Here is a 23,555-nt window from a genome sequence, read left to right on the forward strand (position 1 = left end):
TTTTAGCTCTAGAGTGCAAGAGTGTTCTGCAATGGCTTGCTTATTTAAAGGTATAAAGTGTAGTCTATTTATTTTTAAATGTTAACATTATTAATATGGAAAGGTGATTTAAAAAAAAAGCAAAACAGGATTGTGGATAATTTAACACTGAGCTAAAAATTGGATTACACAAGTATTTAGGATGTTTTTTACACCTTTGTACCAAGTCTGATGAGTTTTATCAACATCTTCCATAAATTGTCTGTTAGTCAACAAATTTTATTGAGGAAACCCCAAATCAATCATAATTATCAGGAAAGGCATTATATAATCTTCATATTGTCACATTTGAAATAGAGTGTAAGTATTTGTGACTTAAAACACTACTATCAACATGTACTTCTAATTGTCTTAGTGTTTTTAATAAAGTACTTTTTAAAACAGTGACATATCATGCATCAAAACTAGATTTGAAATTAGATTGAAAACTAACAAGAGCTGTCAGAGGACAGCCCGCTCCACTATTCGAGTGCTTGACAGTATAACGTAAGCCATCATGGGGAAATTGTTCATATTTAATAAGGTAAAGGTAATATAGTCTATATTCTAAGTGGAAGACGACCATAATTGAAACATATTGATCGCTTATGTTCTAAAGAAGTTGTACTTTGTTGACGATTCTGAGTTCAGGTATATTTTCCACAATCTCTTGAACGTTTGTTAAGACATAAAACAAACTAATAAGATTTTATTTCAAGTTTGATAGCAATAGCTTGGGTGGGATGGTTGGACGATCCTTCAAAAATAATGTAAATAAATATTTGTTGATTTTTTAAAACCATGTTTCAAAGAAAAAAAAATCTGTTTGGGTGGGTGGGGGGTTTGGGTGGGGATGGAGAGGGGATATAATGTTGGGGTGTGGTCATTTATAAAATGATCTTTAAAAAATAAAACAAGAGGGCCTGAAAGGCCCAAAGTCGCTCACCTGAGATAACAAGATATTATTGGGACACTTCTTCTGACCAAGTTTCATGAAGATCGGAAAATAATTGTGGCCTCTAGAGTGTTAACAAGGTTTTACTATAGCCATATAAGGCAAAATGCCCCACCCCCTGGGAGACATGTTTTTCAACCAACGGGCATCATTTTTAAACTCGTCTAAGATATTATCGGGAAGAATCTTCTGACCAAGTTTCATGAAGAGCGACAGTAAATGTGGCCTCTAGAGTGTTAACAAGATTTTACGATAGCCATAAAAGGAAAAATGCCCCACCCCTTGGAAGCCATGTTTTTCAAGCAAACATAATTATTTTCGAACTCATCCAAGATATCATTGAGACCAATCTTCTGACCAAATTTCATGAAGATTGGACAATAAATGTGGCCTCTTGAGTGTTAACAAGGTTTTTCTATAGCCGTTTAATTAAGAAAAAATGCCCCGCCCCTGGTGGCCATGTTTTTAAAGCAACCAAAACCATTTTCAAACTCATCCAAGATATCATTGGGACAAATCTTCTGAACAAGTTTCATGATGATCGGAAAATAAATGTGGCCTCTAGGGTGTTAATAAGGTTTTACTATAGCCATATAAGGAAAAATGCCCAGCCCCCGTGGTGGCCATGTTTTTCAACCAAGCATCATCATTTTTGAACTCGTCCAAGATATTATTGGGATGAATCTTTTGGCTGAGTTTCATGAAGATCGGACAATAAATGTGACCTCTAGAGTGTTAACAAGATTTTACTATAGCTATATATATAGCAATATAAGGAAAAATGCCCGCCCCTTGGCAGCCATGTTTTTCAAGCAAACGTAACCATTTTTGAACTCATCCAAGATATCACTGGGACAAATCTTCTGACCAAGTTTCATGTAGATCAGAAAATAAATGTGGCCTCTAAAGTGTTAACAAGATTTTACTATAGCCATATAAGGAAAAATGCTCTGCCCCCTGGAGGCCATGTTTTTCAACCAACCGGCATCATTTTCGAACGCGTCAAAGATATTATTGGGATAAATCTTCTGACCAAGTTTTATGAAGATTGGAAATAAATGTGGCCTCTAGAGTGTTAACAAGATTTTACTAAAGCCATATAAGGAAATATGCCCTGCCCCTTGAGAGCAAGCAAAGGTTACCATTTTTGAACTCGTCCAAGATATCATTGGGACAAATCTTCTGAGCAAGTTTCATGAAGATCGGAAAATAAAAGTGGCCTCTATAGTGTTAACAAGGTTTTACTGTAGCCATATAAGGAAATATGCCCTGCCCCTTGGCGGCCATGTTTTTCAACCAACAGGCATCATTTTCGAACTCTTCCAAGATATTATTATGATGAATCTTCTGACCGAATTTCATGAAGATCAGACAATAAATGCGGCCTCTAGAGTGCTAACAAGATTTTACTTTAGCCATTTATAGCCATATAAGGAAAAAAGCCCCGCCCCTTGGCAGCCATGTTTTTTAAGCAAACGTAACTATTTTTGAACTCATCAAAGACATTATTGAAACCAATCTTCTGACTAAATTTCATGAAGATTGGACAATAAATGTGGCCTCTAGAGAGTTAACAAGGCAAATGTTGACGCCACACAATGGACAATGGACAACACACGACAGACAAAAGGCGATCACAAAAGCTCACCATGAGCACGTTGTGCTCAGGTGAGCTAAAAAAAAGCAAAATTTTTGTCTTTTTTTTTTTATTTTCTTGGGAAGGGGGGGCAGGATTCTAGGGTGGGGCGTGGGGGATGGTTTGGGTGGAGTCCATTGTGGTATGTCAGGTAAGTGTTGTTATGACAAAGTATGAATCAAATCTGATCATAAATAAAGAAGTTATGAAAAATTTATTAAAATTTATTAATTTGACCTTGAGAGTCAAGGTCATTCAAAGGTCAAGGTCAAATTCAACTTGCCAGGTACAGTACCCTCATGATAGTAAGAAAGTATTTGAAGTTTGAAAGCCTTGATACTTAAGAAGTAAAGTGGATCTTTACACAAACTTTAACAAAATATTCAAAGTTACTAAGACAAAAAGGGCCATAATTCCATTAAAATACCAACCAGAGTTATGCAACTTGCCCTGTACAGTCCCTTACGATAGTTAGTAAGTGTTGCAAGTATGAAAGCAATAGCTTTGATACTTTAGAAATAAAGTGAATCTAAACACAAAACTTAACCAAATTTTCAATTTTCTAGGTATAAAAAGGGAACATAATTCTTACAAAATGCTTGATACAGTTGTCTGCTCTTGTTTATAGATTGTGCTCATGTTGGTCAAGAAGTATGCAGATAAATAAGCAATATGACATGGTACATTGAAAATATTTGGGGTGGTACGCAAACTTTAACATAGATTTATAAATATAGAGCATATTTTAAGTAGAAAAAGGGCCATAATCCTTACAAAATGCTTGTTACAGTCGTCTGCTCCTGTTTAAAGATTGGGGTCATGTTGGTAAAGAAGTATACAAAATATGAAAGCAATATGTCAAGGGACATACAAAATATTTGAGGTGGTACGCAAACTTTAACATAGATTTATCAATAATATGCATATTCTAAGTGAAAAAAGGGCCATAATTTTTACAAAATGCTTAATACAGTTGTCTGCTCTTGTTGATAGGTTGGAGTCATGTTGGTAAAGAAATATGCAAAATATAAAAGCAATATGACAAGGGACATAGGAAATATTTGAGGTGGTACGTAAACTTTAACATTCCAACGCTCACTGGAACGGGAACGCCGACGCCGGGGTGAGTAGGATAGCTCCACTATATATATTTCATATATAATAGTCGAGCTAAAAAGTAGTCCCTACACAGGTGACTGTAAACAATATTTGGCATTTTTAGTTACCTTAATTATTTTCAATATTTCATCACTAGGCATTCAATAAATTAAACAAGAGGGCCAATATGGCCCTAGTTCGCTCACCTGAGAGGAGTAGGTTCATTCAATCTTTACCAAATGTCAAACTAGATATTGTCCATACAAACATCCTGGTCAAGTTTCATCATTATTTCATCTGCGAGTCACGATCAATGTACCTATGAAGTTTCATGATCCTAGGCGTAAGCATTCTTGAGTTATCATCCGGAAACCATTTTTCTAAGTTGAGTCACCGTGACCTTGACAGCGATTGTGTGAATACGTTTTTTGGCACTGTGACCTTTGACCTAGTGACCTGATAATCAATAGGGTAATCTGCGAGTCATGATCAATATACCTATGAAGTTTCATGAACCTAGGCATAAGCGTTCTTGAGTTATCATCCAGAAACCATTTTACTATTTCAGGTCACCGTGACCTTGACCTTTGACCTAAGGACCTGAAAATCAATAGGGGTCATCTGCGAGTCATTATCAATGTACCTATGAAGTTTCATGATCCTAGGCCTAAGCGTTCTTGAGTTATCATCCAGAAACCATTTTACTATTTCGGGTCATCGTGACCTTGACCTTTGACCTAGTGACCTGAAAATCAATAGGGGTTATTCGGAGTCATGATCAATGTATCTATGAAGTTTCATGATCCTAGGCATAAGCGTTCTTGAGTTATCATCCGGAAACCATTTTACTGTTTTGGGTCACTGTGACCTTGACCTTTGACCTAGTGACCTGAAAATCAATAGGGGTCATCTGTGAGTCATGATCAATGTATCTATGAAGTTTCATGATCCTAGGCATAAGCGTTCTTGAGTTATCATCCGGAAACCATTTTACTATTTCGGGTCATCATGACCTTGACCTTTGACCTAGTGACCTGAAAATCAATAGGGGTCATCTGCGAGTCATGATCAATGTACCTATGAAGTTTCATGATCCTTGGCATAAGCACTCTTGAGTTATCATCCGGAAACCATCTGCTGGACGGACGGACCGACATGAGCAAACAATATACCCCCTCTTCTTCGAAAGGGGGGGGGGGCATAATGAGAAAACTGCCCCCCTCCATGCAGCCATGTTATTCAACTGACTGGAACCATTTTTAAACTCAACTCTCGTATCAAGGAAACAAATGTTCTGAGCAAATTTCATGCAAATTGGACCAAAAATGTGACTTCTACTGTGTTCACATGTTTTTACTATATACATATAGAGAAAAATGCCCCGCCCACTGGCGGCCATGTTTTTTTCACCGATCCCGACCATTTTCAGACTCATCCGAGATATCAATAAAACCAATGTTTTGACCAACTTTCATGATGATTGGGCAAAAATTGTGACTTCTAGAGTGTTAACATGGTTTCTCTATAGCCAAATAGGCAGAAAAATGCCCCGCCCACTGGCGGCCATGTTTTTTCACCGATCTCGACCATTTTCGAACTCGTCCGAGGCATCAATTGAACCAATATTTTGACCAACTTTCATGATGATTGGGCAAAAATTGTGACTTCTAGAGTGTTTACAAGGTTTCTCTATAGCCAAATAAGGAAAACTGCCCCTCCCACTGGCGGCCATGTTTTTCAACGGGTCGGAACCACTTTTGAACTCAACCAAGATATCATTAAGACAAACATTTTGACAAAGTTACATGAAGATTGGGCATGAAATGTGACTTCAACAGTGTTTACAAGGTTTTTCTTTTTTTGACCTAGTGACCTAGTTTTTGACCCGGCACAACCCAGTTTCGAACTCGGCTGAGATTTCATTGGGACAAAGCTTCTGACCAAGTTTCATGAAGATGGGACAAGAAATGTGGCCTCTAGAGTGTTTACGAGCAAATATTAACGGACGGACGGACAAAGACAGGGCACAAAAGCAAAACCTGAGCAATCAGGTGAGCTGAAAAGCATGTATGATAAATCCGCCATTACAAAAAACAATCTTATTCACCTGTGGGCTCAGAGAGTGTTGCCTGTTTAGGTGGAGTGGGTGGGGTATCATCCCTGACGGGAGGTATGGATTTCACGTCTCTCTCTGCCTCATCATACTCTGCAAACTGCTCCAACTCCTTGTTCACTGCATTGATATCTAAACAGAAATAGCACTTTGGGTAAGAAATGTTAAAGGGGCAATGGAATTTTGTTGCAATAACGTTTGTAACAAGACTGATATCTCAATAGCAAAAATATCAATTACAGGAGGGGGACAAACTATATTTGTATCACCATCATAATAGACTATGGCTGCACACCACACTTTTTAGCCACCAATGCGAATTGGCCCCGGTCAAATTTCTAAATAAAGAGAACATTGCTCAAGTAAGCACCATTTTGAGTGTCTTAATAATAATGAATGTCAGGTTTGAGTTGTGGTGATTTTTCTTGGATGTTTGTAAGTTACCAAAACATTGGTATTTTAACTATAGCTGCATACAGGAAGTAGAATTAATGCAATTCGAAAACAGGTGTAATGCTGGCTCCGGTCAGTATTTCTGTTGAAAATTTGAAAGGGCGTACGGACATTGAACTATTACAAAAAATCTAATCCTTTGACCCCCAATTTTCTCCATTGCTGTTTAGTACTTGGTAAGTTACCAATGTAAAAACATGGTTTCCAGGCACCTTGCTTCTGCAGGAAAGTGGCAGTTTGTTGTTGAAACTGGCTTAAAAAGGCTCGGAAACACACATAATTCTGATGTTTTGATTTGAAATAATCAATACTAAAACATTTTGCCCCAACTCATTTGATTTGAATGTTACTGATTTTTCAGAAGGCACAGCCTCAACCATTCTGGCAATGTGCTTGGTTTATTTTCAGATTTGCGAGGTGACCAGTTTCCAGACATTGGTTCGCTCCTGCTTGTGTACGCGATTGGCCGAGACTAAAAAAACTGTAGTGTGCCACCTTAAGGTAAAACGACAAATTTCCAAAATGATCAAACACCCATGAAACATGCTTTTGCTTAATTATATATTCCTAAGGTTTTGTTTTTTAACAGAGTGTTTGCCCATAACACTATTGTATGACCAATACTGTTCGTAAATCAAGGGAGGTAATTCAGAATCATGTTTACTGGTTTCTGCAATTCTCAAACAGTTCTGTATGAAGAATGTGTTCAATTTGTAGCCGGTATGGACAACTTACTACTCTGTGGTGAAGAAGGGCTTTATATTCATATAATGTCAAAAATTATAGCAAACAATATAAGAATCCAATCAAAACAATGATTCAAAATGGCCGTTTGGGCAGAATTTAGTACGGTTAAGGACCTATGGCCTGGTAACAATCTTGTTAACATTGTTTCCATGTTAACATTGTGCATGCTTTCGCATTGAAATCAGTGTGGAATGTCATTTATTTCAGGTTTTAGTCGTTTGCTTGTAAGGCAAGATGGTCCCTGGAGAAGAACTAAAATACGTCAACAGCCTTGTCAGCGGAAAGACACTCCGTTGCAGTAACTGAAGGTAAAACGACATCTTCAGTGGGCTAGGTAAATGTTGGCATGTTTGTCGGAATGTGTTTCCTGGTCTATACCGAAATGTCCTGGGTGCTTTGTTTAATCTATAACTGCGCCATAACTTACTTTTAGCCATTGTGCGCAATTCAACTGATGATATTTATAAGCAAATAAAAAGTTATTGTGAAGAAGTGACTCTTGCAAGTGCCTCACATTGTTGTATGCCTTTTAACAATGATCTGAGCTTACTAGAAGTTTTACTTTTTCTGTTTCCAAGAAATATGGATTAATATTTATCTCAGATGTCAATTTTTAGGCAATCATTAGTGTCATATCAGGGGTATTTCCTCAATATGTCAGCCCCAATTATTTATGCTATGATTGGGTTATCTCCCTTGCATGGGCCTGTTTAAGGGATTACTTCACAGGGGCCTTAAATGGTGTGTTTTTACAACAGATTAAAGGTACAAATGCTTAACTTGCCTTTCAAGATCATGCTAAGCATGCAATTTATTTATATTTTTATTACTTTAAGCAAAAACATGTGCATTTGTTGTGAGAGCTGTAAAAATCTAAGCAACGCCAAGTATTTATTGGCCCAAAACTGCGTGTTTTTGTGTTGCTTCTTTGATAAAGTTATGATTTAAAGGCTGACCAAGTCACCTGCACTACCATTTGTCATCTCAATGTGATTAAGACTTCATTTAATTGTTGCAATATGTTTCTGTGAGGTAGCTTTTCACTACCATGACTTCTACAATGACCCTGAAAATGGCATAGAAAAAAAAGGGAAAACAGGGGTCGGATTAAACGCTTTATAAATAACAAACAAGCCTTCAGACTTGGTCAAAAATGTATTATATTTGCTTGTTTTTGTCCAAATTTCAAGAAAACAAGTCCATATTTTGCAGTTCTAAGACTTTGCTGGCCCTTAAGGCTGCACACCACACTTTTTAGCCACCAATGCGAATTGGCCCCGGTCAAATTTCTAAATAAAGAGAACATTGCTCAAGTAAGCACCATTTTGAGTGTCTTAATAATAATGAATGTCAGGTTTGAGTTGTGGTGATTTTTCTTGGATGTTTGTAAGTTACCAAAACATTGGTATTTTAACTATAGCTGCATACAGGAAGTAGAATTAATGCAATTCGAAAACAGGTGTAATGCTGGCTCCGGTCAGTATTTCTGTTGAAAATTTGAAAGGGCGTACGGACATTGAACTATTACAAAAAATCTAATCCTTTGACCCCCAATTTTCTCCATTGCTGTTTAGTACTTGGTAAGTTACCAATGTAAAAACATGGTTTCCAGGCACCTTGCTTCTGCAGGAAAGTGGCAGTTTGTTGTTGAAACTGGCTTAAAAAGGCTCGGAAACACACATAATTCTGATGTTTTGATTTGAAATAATCAATACTAAAACATTTTGCCCCAACTCATTTGATTTGAATGTTACTGATTTTTCAGAAGGCACAGCCTCAACCATTCTGGCAATGTGCTTGGTTTATTTTCAGATTTGCGAGGTGACCAGTTTCCAGACATTGGTTCGCTCCTGCTTGTGTACGCGATTGGCCGAGACTAAAAAAACTGTAGTGTGCCACCTATATATCTCATTAGAAATAGCAAAAGGTCATAACTGTGTAACAAGAGAATAAGACCTGTGTTGTTATCACCTTGGAAATGGTGATCAGAAAGATTTTGCAATTATCAAAATAAGTAAACATTTTGACATCTCAGTAGATTTAGTAAGGGGTCATAACTGTTTGATTACCTTAGAAACATAATTGATATCTCAGCAGCAATAGCAGTGGAGATAAGATCTGTGTGCTTATAACCTTAGTAGCAGGCTTGTCATTTCAGTAGCAATAGCAAGGGGCAATAAACCTTTTTTGTTATCTTTGTGGTTATCACCTTAGTAATAGGCTTGATATATCAGCAGCAATAGCAGGGTCAATAGAACGGTGTGGTTATCACCTTAGTAACAGGCTTGATATATCAGTAGCAATAGCAGGGTCAATAGAACGGTGTGGTTATCACCTTAGTAACAGGTACTTGTTCTGACTTATCCAGCTTGTCAAGCAGTCTGTCTATGGCCTTGGTGAGGTGTCTAATGGCCTCCCTGCTGTTATTACCTTGTTCTGACTTATCCAGCTTGTCGAGCATTCTGTCTATGGCCTTTGTGAGGTGTCTTATGGCCTCCCTGTTCTTACCTTGTTCTGTTTTATCCAGCTTGTCAAGCAGTCCGTCTATGGACTTGGTGAGGTGTCTTATGGCCTCCCTGTTCTTACCTTGTTCTGTCTTATCCAGCTTGTCACGCAGTCCGTCTATGACCTTGGTGAGGTGTCTAATGGCCTCCCTGTTCTTACCTTGTTCTGTCTTATCCAGCTTGTCACGCAGTCCGTCTATGGCCTTGGTGAGGTGTCTTTTCTCCTTACCTTGTTCCGTCTTATCCAGCTTGTCGAGCAGTCCGTCTTTGGCCTTGGTGAGGTGTCTTATGGCCTCCCTGTTCTTACCTTGTTCTGTCTTATCCAGCTTGTCAAGCAGTCCGTCCATGACCTTGGTGAGGTGTCTAATGGCCTCCCTGTTCTTACCTTGTTCTGTCTTATCCAGCTTGTCAAGCAGTCCGTCTATGGCCTTGGTGAGGCGTCTTATGGCCTCCCTGTTCTTACCTTGTTCTGTCTTATCAAGCTTGTTGAGGAGTCTGTCTATGGCCTTGGTGAGGTGTCTTATGGCCTCCCTGTTCTTACCTCGTTCTGTCTTATCCAGCTTGTCAAGGAGTCTGTCTATAGCCTTGGTGAGGTGTCTAATGGCCTCCCTGTTCTTACCTTGTTCTGACTTATCCAGCTTGTCAAGCAGTCCGTCTTTGGCCTTGGTGAGGTGTCTAAGGGCCTAGGGCCTCCCTGTTCTTACCTTGTTCTGTCTTATCCAGCTTGTCAAGCAGTTTGTCTATGGCCTTGGTGAGATGTCTTATGGCCTCCCTGTTCTTATCTTGTTCTGTCTGATCCAGCTTGTCAAGAAGTCCGTCTATGGCCTTGGTGAGATGTCTTATGGCCTCTCTGTTCTTACCTTGTTCTGTTTTATCCAGCTTGTCAAGCAGTCCGTCTATGGCCTTGGTGAGGTGTCTAATGGCCTCCCTGTTCTTACCTTGTTCTGTCTTATCCAGCTTGTCAAGCAGTCCGTCTATGGCCTTGGTGAGATGTCTTATGGCCTCCCTGTTCTTATCTTGTTCTGTCTGATCCAGCTTGTCAAGCAGTCTGTTTATGGCCTTGGTGAGGTGTCTAATGGCCTCCCTGTTCTTACCTTGTTCTGTCTTATCCAGCTTGTCAAGCAGTCCGTCTATGGCCTTGGTGAGATGTCTTATGGCCTCCCTATTCTTATCTTGTTCTGTCTGATCCAGCTTGTTGAGGAGTCTGTCTATGGCCTTGGTGAGATGTCTAATGGCCTCCTTGTTCTTACCTTGTTCTGTCTTATCCAGCTTGTCAAGCAGTCTGTTTATGGCCTTGGTGAGGTGTCTAATGGCCTCCCTGTTCTTACCTTGTTCTGTCTTATCCAGCTTGTCAAGCAGTCCGTCTATGGCCTTGGTGAGATGTCTTATGACCCCCCTGTTCTTATCTTGTTCTGTCTGATCCAGCTTGTCAAGCAGTCTGTTTATGGCCTTGGTGAGGTGTCTAATGGCCTCCCTGTTCTTACCTTGTTCTGTCTTATCCAGCTTGTCAAGCAGTCCGTCTATGGCCTTGGTGAGATGTCTTATGGCCTCCCTGTTCTTATCTTGTTCTGTCTGATCCAGCTTGTTGAGGAGTCTGTCTATGGCCTTGGTGAGGTGTCTAATGGCCTCCCTGTTCTTACCTTGTTCTGTCTTATCCAGCTTGTCAAGCAGTCTGTTTATGGCCTTGGTGAGGTGTCTAATGGCCTCCCTGTTCTTACCTTGTTCTGTCTTATCCAGCTTGTCAAGCAGTCCGTTTATGGCCTTGGTGAGGTGTCTTATGGCCTCCATGTTCTTACCTTGTTCTGTCTTATCCAGCTTGTCAAGCAGTCTGTTTATGGCCTTGGTGAGGTGTCTAATGGCCTCCCTGTTTTTACCTTGTTTTGTCTTATCCAGCTTGTCAAGAGTCCGTCTATGGCCTTGGTGAGGTGTCTAATGGCCTCCCTGTTCTTACCTTGTTCTGTCTTATCCAGCTTGTATATGGCCTTGGTGAGGTGTCTTATGGCCTCCCTGTTCTTACCTTATTCTGTCTCATCAAGCTTGTCAAGCAGTCTGTCTATGGCCTTGGTGAGGTGTCTTATGGCCTCCCTGTTCTTACCTTGTTCTGTCTTATCCAGCTTGTTAAGCAGTCCGACTATGGCCTTGGTGAGGTTTCTTACCTTGTTCTGTCTTATTCAGCTTGTCAAGCAGTCTGTCTATGGCCTTGGTGAGGTTTCTTATGGCCTCCCTGTTCTTACCTTGTTCTGTCTTATCCAGCTTGTCAAGCAGTCCGCCCATGGCCTTGGTGTGATGTCTAATGGCCTCCCTGTTCTTACCTTGTTCTGTCTTATCCAGCTTGTCAAGCAGTCCGCGTATGGCCTTGGTGAGGTGTCTGATAGCCTCCCTGTTCTTACCTTGTTCTGTCTTATCCAGCTTGTCAAGCAGTCGGTCTATGGCCTTGGTGAGGTGTCTGATGGCCTCCCTGTTGTTACCTTGTTCTGACTTATATCCAGCTTGTCAAGCAGTCCGTATATGGCCTTGTTGAGGTGTCTAATGGCCTCCCTGTTCTTACCTTGTTCTGTCTTATCCAGCTTGTCAAGCAGTCCGTCTATGGCCTTGATGAGGTGTCTAATTGCCTCCCTGTTCTAACCTTGTTCTGTCTTATCCAGCTTGTCAAATAGTCCGTCTATGGCCTTGGTGAGGTGTCTTATGGCCTCCATGTTCTTACCTTGTTCTGTCTTATCCAGCTTGTCAAGTAGTCCGTCTATGGCCTTGGTGAGGTGTCTAATGGCCTCCCTGTTCTTACCTTGTTCTGTTTTATCCAGCTTGTCAAGCAGTCTGTCTATGGCCTTGGTGAGGTGTCTTATGGCCTCCCTGTTCTTACCTTGTTCTGTCTTATCCAGCTTGTCCAGCAGTCTGTCTATGACCTTGGTAAGGTGTCTAATGGCCTCCCTGTTCTTACCTTGTTCTGTCTTATCCAGCTTGTCAAGCATTCTGTCTATGGCCTTGGTGAGGTGTCTAATGGCCTCCCTGTTCTTACCTTGTTCTGTCTTATCCAGCTTGTCTATGGCCTTGGTGAGGTGTCTTATGGCCTCCCTGTTCTTACCTTATTCTGTCTCATCAAGCTTGTCAAGCAGTCTGTCTATGGCCTTGGTGAGGTGTCTTATGGCCTCCCTGTTCTTACCTTGTTCTGTCTTATCCAGCTTGTTAAGCAGTCCGACTATGGCCTTGGTGAGGTTTCTTACCTTGTTCTGTCTTATTCAGCTTGTCAAGCAGTCTGTCTATGGCCTTGGTGAGGTTTCTTATGGCCTCCCTGTTCTTACCTTGTTCTGTCTTATCCAGCTTGTCAAGCAGTCCGTCCATGGCCTTGGTGTGATGTCTAATGGCCTCCCTGTTCTTACCTTGTTCTGTCTTATCCAGCTTGTCGAGCAGTCCGCGTATGGCCTTGGTGAGGTGTCTGATAGCCTCCCTGTTCTTACCTTGTTCTGTCTTATCCAGCTTGCCAGCTTGTCAAGCAGTCGGTCTATGGCCTTGGTGAGGTGTCTGATGGCCTCCCTGTTCTTACCTTGTTCTGACTTATATCCAGCTTGTCAAGCAGTCCGTATATGGCCTTGTTGAGGTGTCTAATGGCCTCCCTGTTCTTACCTTGTTCTGTCTTATCCAGCTTGTCAAGCAGTCCGTCTATGGCCTTGATGAGGTGTCTAATTGCCTCCCTGTTCTTACCTTGTTCTGTCTTATCCAGCTTGTCAAGTAGTCCGTCTATGGCCTTGGTGAGGTGTCTAATGGCCTCCCTGTTCTTACCTTGTTCTGTTTTATCCAGCTTGTCAAGCAGTCCGTCTATGGCCTTGGTGAGGTGTCTTATGGCCTCCCTGTTCTTACCTTGTTCTGTCTTATCCAGCTTGTCCAGCAGTCTGTCTATGACCTTGGTAAGGTGTCTAATGGCCTCCCTGTTCTTACCTTGTTCTGTCTTATCCAGCTTGTCAAGCATTCTGTCTATGGCCTTGGTGAGGTGTCTAATGGCCTCCCTGTTCTTACCATGTTCTGTCTTATCCAGCTTGTCAAGTAGTCCGTCTATGGCCTTGGTGAGGTGTCTTATGGCCTCCCTGTTCTTACCTTGTTCTGTCTTATCCAGCTTGTCAAGCAGTCCGTCTATGGCCTTGGTGAGGTGTCTAATGGCCTCCCTGTTCTTACCTTGTTCTGTCTTATCCAGCTTGTCAAGCAGTCCGTCTATGGCCTTGGTGAGGTGTCTGATGGCCTCCCTGTTCTGCTGAGTCTCTAGGTCAGTCTCTATACCTTCCTGGGCAAGCTCCTCCTGGGCCTAAAAATAGTTAAACAAAATAATAATTTAACAAGAAGCATGGCAGTACCATCCAACCTGGTTTTCAATGTTTTTCAAATTAAATCATCATCATTATTCTTTTTGCTGGTCTGTGGTCTGGTTTTGGGGGAAAATGAGGGACCACGACACAGAGGTAACTCCTCCAGTCAGGTCTGCTGCAGGCTGATGAGAGTAGCTCATCCATGGAGAGAGACATCTACTCTTTCATATTGTCCAGCGAGCTTTTTTTGTGCAGTCACGATGCAACCTGCCTCTATGTGGGCTGGAGTCATGCCTGGTGACATGTCCAAAACAAATCAGCATTTACTCTGATGTTCGCCAGGAAGGCCTCTTGTGCATAAATACGTGCTACTGTCACGTTCTAGAGGTCAACAATTAATTATCTTATATTTAATCATAAGAATTTCTTCCTAGGTCTTCAAGTTAAATACAAACACACATTCAGGAAACTACCTTCATCCAACTTCTAGTTATTGATTGGAAAGCAATTTTCTAAGAAATAGTGAACTTGATGTTGATCTGCCTGGCCTGAAATGCAATCCAAAGCTATGTCTACTTGTCAGCTACCTACCGGTACACACACACACAATTTCTGTGTGGGTCCTTTCAGTCTCAGTCAAAACCTTGACACAAAATCAAGAATTTGACAAGAAACAATATTCATTTATAAACCATGACTCTGAACAAGACAAATGGCAAATACAATCCCAATCTACGTAGCCATGCAGCAAAGCTTGTTGTATCCAAAGTTTCATTGAGATCAATACAAACTTAAGATATTTGACATGAAATGAATTGTTTCATACTGCCATCCTTCTGTCTGAACGCCTGACTTACCCATGTTTAATAAGTAGGATTTTATCAAATTTGTTGAAACCTGGTTAACAGAAAAGTCTTAATTTTAAATAAATTATATGAAAATTAAGGTAACTACCATCAATATCTACTTCTTCCAAAACTTGAAAATGGCAAAACATCAAATGGAACAGGACAAGATTGGCTTTTCCTGACCGTCTGAACATTGTCACGCTTGAGAAATAACAAGAGATGTGTTTGTCAGAAACACAATGCCCCCTATTGCGTCGCTTTTAAGCCATAAATTTGACCTTTGACCTTGAAGGATGACCTTGACCTTGATGTTTCAACACTCAAAATGTGCAGCTCCATCAGATACACATGCATGCCAAATATAAAGTTTGCTATCTTCAATATTGCAAAAGTTATGACCAAGGTTAAAGTTTTGACGCCGCTTTGAAGCCATATATTTGACCTTTGACCTTGAAGGATGACCTTGACCTGTCACCACTCAAAGTGCAGCTCCATGAGATACACATTCATGCCAAATATCAAGTTGCTATCTTCAATATTGCAAAACTTTAACCAAGGTTTAAGTTTTCCACAGAATGACAGACAGACAGAAAGGCCAAAAACAATATACCCCTGCTCATTCGATCCTGGGGCATACAATTTTTTTACCTCTTTGATAATGGCTTCATACTGCTGCGCCATACTTGATTTCACTTTTTGCTTGTATTCCGTAAGTTTCTGTTTTCTGGTTTTGTACTTTTCTTTAAGTGTATTGATTTCTGAAAAGGAAATCCATATCACAATTCATCATATAGAAAAAGCATTAATCTTCTATACAGGGTGCTATATTTGTTAATATTCTGATTCAAACTCTGTCATGATTTCATGCAATAAACGGTTCCGTTATGCGTATTTGGACCTGTTAAATGCACCTTGCATGATTTTGTTATGAAAGTTCCACCAATTTTGATCCCATTGAGACTGTGTGCCAGAATGTTAACACACACAAACACACACACACATTTGCACACTGTCTAAGGAGAGAATTCAGTCTTTAAATTAACTGGCTATCATGTCTTTGGAATAATAAAGACAACAAATTGTGGCTTATGCACACCAATCATAAATTGTTACACAAGAGGGGTTATTTGCATTTGCACCTATACTGCCTTGGAGCCGTAAAGCATGTGCAATGTTTAAATAACTATTAAAATCATAAATTTAAGAAGATATTTTTGAAACTACATCAGCATCAGACCTGCACAAATGGAAAACAGATCCCTACTTCTTCATCATACCTGATGCAACTGGCAATTATTGATAACTTTGATAATCGAGGTTCCATAAATCATCTTACTGTCACACAATTTTGAGAACCTATTATTCCACATATATAATGGTGTAATATTGTGTTTATATGGACATTTGTAAGATAAACAAATTACTGTACAATTTATTTCTCCTTACGCTCTAGCCAACATCTGTAATTCCTTTCTTTAAATGAATACCGTAATTACTCAATGTTTTCGGACACTTAAAAATAATTATTTTATTTCGTGTCCGAAAACTGAGATACGAAAAATATTAACAAAATACAGGTGTCCGAAAACTTAGAGTCGAAAATGGAAGTGTCCGAAAATAGCGTAAATTGTATCAGCGACTACCGGTTATAGCACGCCCTTGTAAAATACCATGCCTTATAGTATAAATTACAGTTATACATGTTTGCACTGCATTTTAAATAATTGTAAATGCTTAATTTATTTGACAGAAAGTTACTTCAATGCTGTACTTTGACCAACGAGTTCAAAAATGAGCATGTGATGTACCGATACACGCTTGTATGAACCTGTAATTAACGCAATAAAAAAAGCAAACTATGAATTCTTTGTTTGTTCATTTCCAATAGTTGTTGTGTAACACCTTCCATTGTTCGTAAAACTTGTAATAGGGTGCATCACAATTTGAAACATTTAGTATTTGTCACAGTTATTTTACTGAGAAGGGGTAGTACCATTGCGGTAGATTTTTGAACTGTTAATTGGCACTACCCCTGGTAATTGTCATAACGCTTATGCTATCGGGTGAAACCATTGTTTAATACCGGTTTACAAGGTTATTTACCAAATAACGCAAATGAAATGGTCCATTGCCCTCTGGCATGCACCGCAATGTTTTATGATGTTAATCTGGTTGTAAAACCCCATGATTGAACTGTCATTAGATGTCGAAATTTGGTAAAATAGCGCTATAAAATATACTGTCCGAAAACTTAGAGACATAAAAAACGGACGAAAACTCGTGTGTCCGAAAATAAAGAGTCACGAAAAATAATTATTTTTGCTAAAAAAGAGGGTGTCCGAAAACTTATAGTGTCCGAAAACATAGAGTAATTACGGTATGCGCAATTATTATTATGTTTTCCTAAAGGGGAAGTACTATACAAAGATTATCCATTTTTACTACAGAGTTACCTACCTTGGTCCAACTCTTCAAGTTCTGGGTCTTCAAGTCCACTGTCTGCCTCCTTCTCACCCATTCTGAATAGTTTGAAAAACATCCTTTTGATATCAAACTCCCAGCAAAATTGTGTTTATATACCAAAAATGCCTCAAATGTTATTTCTACACATTATAACATTGACATAAACAGTAAAAGTAATGATTAATCAATCAAGTTAAACATGAACATTAAACAAACTTTGTCATTGAAAGATATCTTTTCAGAATGATCCTACAAGTAAATTTTCCCTTGTTGTCTTTGTTTTAGTGGTACGTATGAATAGGAATACCAGGTATTCTATAAGCCTTAATGTGGTAATTAATGCTCTCAAATACCAACAAACAAACTGCCCCCAAATAGGATTCTATGTTTTATGCATTTAAAAGGCCCTTGGAACTTCAGTATTCCAAAAACCTATTATGTTTTAATGATATCATTAGTTAATACAAACCAAACAAAATTACTATACACTCATATGTAACATTTTGTTGTCACTTAAATATAGAAAATCCATTTTTCATATAAGGAACTAGGGATACGTTCAGCAAAGCAACCATTGCATGAAGGTTGATTAACTGATACTTCTACCATAAGATGCAGCTATTTTACCATAGACAAAGAGGGAAATCAACCATGGATTATTTTGCATCAAATTCAAGCCTTTTGTTTTGTTTCTTTGTTTGATTGTTGAACTTTTCTCTGTTTTCAACCATACTTCAGTCATAACAAGGTGATCAGTTTAGCCACTCACACAATTCCTGGATTTCCTAGTTTACCTGTACTAGCATACACTGGTTCCAGTGACAACTGCCCTACTTAAATCAGAGGTAGGGGAGAATGGCTGTAGAAAGGATGCATGACCAATCATTAAACAATGGGAGCAAACAGCTATCCTCAGTTTCTAGTCCATCACTCTACCCAGATTCCCATGCTTTAACCATGAAAGCACAATTTTGGCAAACTTATCATTTTTGCATTATAACGAGCGATACAACTAATAATACATTAATTTTCTCACCAGTATATTTTGTTTTAAGCGCTTAAGTGAAGGTATTTGACGGAAAAGGGTGGAGAAAGGATAACTACTTTTTATGACGCAATTGCCAGTCTGGGTGACTGAGGTGTGATTGTACAAGTACTTTTTATGCAATTAGCTAAGACTATTGACAGTTCATACATTTAACAACAGTTTGTAACCATGCCATTACCAGCTTTCAAAATGAAAAGGAATGTTCTTACTTTTTAAGACCAGGGTGTTCATCATTCTTGTCAACAGCTGGTGGTATATTCCTAAGCCTATCCTTGACTTCTTCATTTTCCTCCTCTTTATCTCCCTTTCCTGAGATTTGCGCATCTTTTGCTTCTTTGGTGTTAAGCTTTTTCACCTGCTCCATAGCCTCTATTTTACAAAATAAAAAACAATTGAAAAAAATGAACGAACAAAAATCTTCACAGGATCCAGATTTAAAAAAAAAACAATTATTGAATGAAAGACAAACAAGCAGGCACAACTGAAATAAAATGCAATCGTCCCATACAGCACTCTATCCATATACCAAGTTTCATCAATGTAGCTCTTTAAGAGTTATCAAAGAATGAAACTAACTATTTTCTGCTCTGCAAGTTTTATGTTTTCAGAGGAAGAACAGAATCTGCTCTTGCATTGCATGTAACCACTTTCTGAGTTGTTGCACGATACAGATTTTAGTTCCCACTTAGTTCTTTAACCATAGCAAGCACAATTTTGTGTAACAAAAAACTAAATAAGTGCAAATTCCCCATATGGCCTTCTATCCACATACTGAATGTAATCAACTAGTTTTTTAAGTTATTTTCAGTTACTAGTATTGCAGAATCCATATTTTCTGGACAAACAGACAAAACTGAAACACCTTCATAGTCTTCATACGGCCCTCTATCCACAAGCCAAGATAAATCAAGCTAAGTGCTTTTTGAGTCACTGCTAAATCCGGATTTGTACTGACAGACAAACACACCAACAGACAAATGGACCAGGAGTCCCCTTCGGTTACACCAGAACTAACAAGAGCACCGCATAATGGGTGCCACGCTCCGCTGCAGGTGCATTTTTGATCAAATAAAAGCTTGTCAGAAATTTTTCTTGGATTCCTAATATTAATGTTTGTTGTTATTTTGTTATTGATATTCAATTCATCTTGGCATATCCAAACAAGCAAACAGTTATGGTGCAATGAATGTTAAAGTAATTTACCATGAAGCTTTAACAAATATATTAATTTCATTCTCAATTGATCGCGCTTTCAAATGAATCCCCCCCCCTGGCCAAATCGACCCTGGTCGGCTGAAATCCGGATTTCCGGAATAATCCGGATAATTGACACCCCTGGTCAACACAAGTTTGCTTTATGCTAAGTCTGTGAAGGCACTTTTCACATTTCAGAGCATTTCAGGTTAAAGGAGACTTGCTAAGAAAATACTAAACATTAAAGCTGAAAGTTGCATCTCTGATTAGCCCATGTTGAGTCAGACTATCTGGCTAAACACTTAAAGCAAGGTTTTCAAGCAACATGCCTGATGTACTTGTATTCTTATACATAACATTGATTACCTTTGAAGAATTCTTTGAATTCCTCTGGGGAAGTGATAACCTTGAACACTGAATTGGACTCTGGCATGGCATCATCACCTGGCACAATACAGAAAAGTACATGTTAGCCGCACTCTTAGAAAAACAGGGTGTAATGCATGTCAGTAAAGGGTTGCCCAAAAATGGCCTGTGCAGCCTGCATAGACTAATAAGGGATATCACTTTCTGCATAAACTGTACTTTTGTTAATGTAAGACATCTTTTAAATAAAACAAAGAATTCAATAAAACGGCTAGTGTTGTTTTTGATTAGCCTATGAGGACTGCACAGGCTATTCTGGGATGACACTTCATGCCCATACATAAAGCCCTATTTTTTTTCTTACAGCAAGGCTCATATTTATATAAATCAACAGAGCTTGATACACAATGCAGTAGATTTAACCCTTAAAGCGCTGGAGCTAAATTTTAAAGGCCTTTGCAAACAGTTTGGATCCAGATGAGACGCCACATAACGTGGCGTCTCATCAGGATCCAAACTGTTTGCTATTCTGATAGTATTTTTTGAAAAAAAATCGAAGAAAATGCTAATTTTAGAAATTCTGCAGACGACATTTTAGCAGACGACAAATTTCCCAGCATGCAAAGGGTTAACAAATCTAGAATTTTACCAGAGAAGTAACAATTGGCCAACAGTTTTAGTATGTGCCTAGGTAGGGTAGAACAAAATGTTTTCAAATATTAGAATGTCATAGTCAGCTTTGGTGATGTTTACTATCTCCCATTAGAGACCTTATGAACCTAGTCACTATACATGCAGTCTCAATCATGATCTTGGGAAAATGTATCTATAGATGTAGTTTTCCTACAATTAAGTCTTTTTAAAATTTAATGTATGATTTGAAATTGGGTCGTGCTTTGTGAAAAGGGGGTCTAATGCATGTGTGTTAAGTGTTGCCCCAGATTAGCCTGTGCAGTCTGCAGTCAGTCTAATCAGGGACGACACTTTCCACTTTTAAGATATTTTCTGTTTAAGGAAAGTATCTTCTTAGCAAAAATCCAGTTTAGGCGGAAAGTGTTTGTGTGGACTACACAGGCTTATCTAGGATGACACTTTAACCAAATTTCCTCCGATAATCCTCAAGATACTTATCAGTAATTACCAGTGTCTCTTGAAGCCTTGAGAATGCTGTTCCACTGTTCACTTAAATCGGGTTCCTCTCCACTATTTATCTCCCCTGCTACATCAGTCTCCACATCAGGTGAACCCTCCACTTCTACTGTGCTATCTTGAGTACCTGCAAGGGAGAGAATCACTGATATCATATACATTGGTGCAACCTGTCATTTATGTCCCCTACTACATCAGACTTCACATCAGGCAAACCCTCCACATATACTAAACTTGTCCAATTATCTTTAAGGGAAATAACCACACATATCCCAGTGAAACCCCATTGATTATCTGCCTTTCAACATGAGACACCACATCATGTGAACATTTCACTTTACTCTGCCTTTAAGAGTATAAGCAAAGAGAGACAATCACTGATGCCATATATCTAGATCTCATCAGTTATCTCCCTTACTACATCAGACCACCAAACCGTAGGTAAAGGCCATTTTTTATTTGCATACGAGACAATTGGTGGTACTATATCAGTCCAAACTTCAGGTGAAACTGCAACTTCTACTGTGCATTCCAAACTATTTGCTATTGAGACAATCTGTTGCAACCCTTCCATTTCAATGACTATAGGAAATTTCATAACTAAACTTCATCTGTTAGTAATGTAGTTAGACTCACATACCAAAAATCAGCTCATTATCTGAAAGCTTTGCGTAAAACAAACTCTGGAAAACTGTTGGAATACAGATAATAGTCCAAGGCCCATAACTTTGCCAAAAATCAACGGGAACAAATTGCACACTTCATCTGTAGGGCATGAAGATAGACCCACATACCAAAACTCAGCTCAATATCTGAAAGAATTGCGTTAAAAAAAAACTCCAGACAACGGTTATTATGGTGAACAATTCTACATCCGATGCCCATTACTTTGTAAATGGACCAGAACAAATTTCACATTTCGTCTGCAACTCATGTAGGTAGACTCTCGGACCAAAAATGAGCTCAATATCTAAAAGAGTTGTGTAAAAATATGTTACCTCTCATTCCAAAAGTCAGCTCAAAATCTGAAAGTGTTGCATAAAAAGCATCTGGAAAACAGTTATTATAGAGAAAAATTATCTATCCACTTTTGTCTCAAATTTCCAAGTCTTTAACTTTCTGTTTATCAAAGTCTTTACCTTGGGTTATAGCCCTTTAAAAAAATATTGCTACCCTTGTCTAAAAAGAATTTGTACTAGCCAAATGTTAAATAAAAAAATTATCTCCCTTTAAAGCTTATTACTTAAAGCAAAAATTTAGATCAGTCAAAGGCCCATACTTTCTTAATAAATAGCGGACCAGACCAATTTTTACACTTCATCTGTAGGTCATGTAGGTAGGTGCACATACCAAAAATCAGCTCAATATATTAAAGCTTTGCGGAAAAAACTCCTGAACACAGAATGCTGGACAGACAGACAAAAAGATGGACAGTGTGACTGCTATATGCCACCCTACCTGGAGCAACAAAAATTATTTATTTTGAAAGAAAGCTTTATATCACTATTGATTTCCAATTGCTTTTGTTTGTGTTTCATAAGCCAATACATTTTTAATTGTTTCCACAAATTGTTGCCCTGATCAAGTGAATTATTAAATAGATTCTATTCATAAAAGTCAACAGCACAGATCAAATTATACACATGTACAAATGTAGTGCCCACATAAAATCTTATTAAAAATTCAAGCCATATGTTACAGGATATTTTGCACCCTGTTTTGTGATTGGAACAGCCCTTCTGGGACTGTGTTCTAGGACAATGTTTATGTAAGATTTGATGTCAATATCCAGAATAAAGTATCAAATCTTGACCTGTAAACATGGGTCATATTTAGTATGTGTATATTGAAAATAAAATGTAACTGCTGAATTGTAAACTTAATGATGTCTTGGTATAGAATTTTTACAACATAAAATCAAAATTAATGTACTCAACCATGGAACACTCAGATACCCACCTTGTAGTCCCTAAGAAAATCAAATTACATTTAAGACCTTCATTTCCAAACCTAAACTACCAATGAGCATCAAACAGCACAAAACCTGAACAGACAGCAAGTGCCACATTTAAGACCTTCATTTCCAAACCTAAACTACCAATGAGCATCAGACAGCACAAAACCTGAACAGACAGCAAGTGCCTTTCAGGCTATTTTGGTTTTATGCTGATTGCATAAGCCTATATCACACTTTGCTTCATAGTGGGAAAAGTTTTAAACCATACCATCCACAATCTGGTTTTCTCGAAAGTATTTAGCCTTCTCCCCTGCCAGTCTCCGCCTCTCGTCTAGCTCCGCCTCAGCCTTCTGTCTCTGTAACTCCGCCTCCTTTTCACGCTCCGCCTTCTCAGCTGCCTCCTTAGCTGCATCACAAAAAACAAAGATACTGATTTTCAAAACAAGACAACAAAAACAAAGACTGTCTTCAAAAATAAGATAACAAAGTCAAAGACTTCTTGAACAACAAGATAACAAAAACAAAGACTGTTTTGAAAAATAAGATTACAAAACCAAAGACTGTCTTGAAGAACATGATTTAAGGTGTGTTGCCTTTATTCAACAACAAATTCTTAAACATAGAATAATGAAGAGACTAAGACCCAGGAAAACATGTGCTTTTGTATTTTTTTTTTCTCAATGAAGAATGAATTACTTATAGGTGTGAAAT

At 38.8% G+C, this 23,555-nt stretch overlaps 1 protein-coding gene and 1 long non-coding RNA gene across 2 annotated transcripts in view; one reads left to right on the plus strand and one right to left on the minus strand.

Moving 5' to 3' along the window:
• The window catches only part of LOC127863883 (protein OS-9-like), a 59,572-nt gene that overhangs the window by 4,812 nt on the left and 31,205 nt on the right, over positions 1–23,555 (minus strand). The window contains exons 7-14 of the mRNA XM_052403568.1: positions 23,113–23,250; positions 20,880–21,014; positions 19,739–19,816; positions 18,388–18,547; positions 17,125–17,186; positions 15,316–15,425; positions 13,692–13,818; positions 5,815–5,952 (exon numbers count right to left, since the gene is read on the minus strand). Coding sequence (XP_052259528.1) covers positions 5,815–5,952; positions 13,692–13,818; positions 15,316–15,425; positions 17,125–17,186; positions 18,388–18,547; positions 19,739–19,816; positions 20,880–21,014; positions 23,113–23,250 — 948 coding nt within the window. The remainder of the gene's footprint in view (positions 1–5,814; positions 5,953–13,691; positions 13,819–15,315; positions 15,426–17,124; positions 17,187–18,387; positions 18,548–19,738; positions 19,817–20,879; positions 21,015–23,112; positions 23,251–23,555) is intronic.
• Positions 6,382–8,927, plus strand: LOC127863881 (uncharacterized). The gene is made up of 3 exons (XR_008041230.1): positions 6,382–6,774; positions 7,228–7,328; positions 8,833–8,927. It is a non-coding gene; the product is annotated as an uncharacterized LOC127863881 (long non-coding RNA).

This window comes from Dreissena polymorpha, unplaced genomic scaffold (assembly GCF_020536995.1).
Source record: "Dreissena polymorpha isolate Duluth1 unplaced genomic scaffold, UMN_Dpol_1.0 chrUn053, whole genome shotgun sequence".
Taxonomy (NCBI): Eukaryota; Metazoa; Mollusca; class Bivalvia; order Myida; family Dreissenidae; genus Dreissena; species Dreissena polymorpha.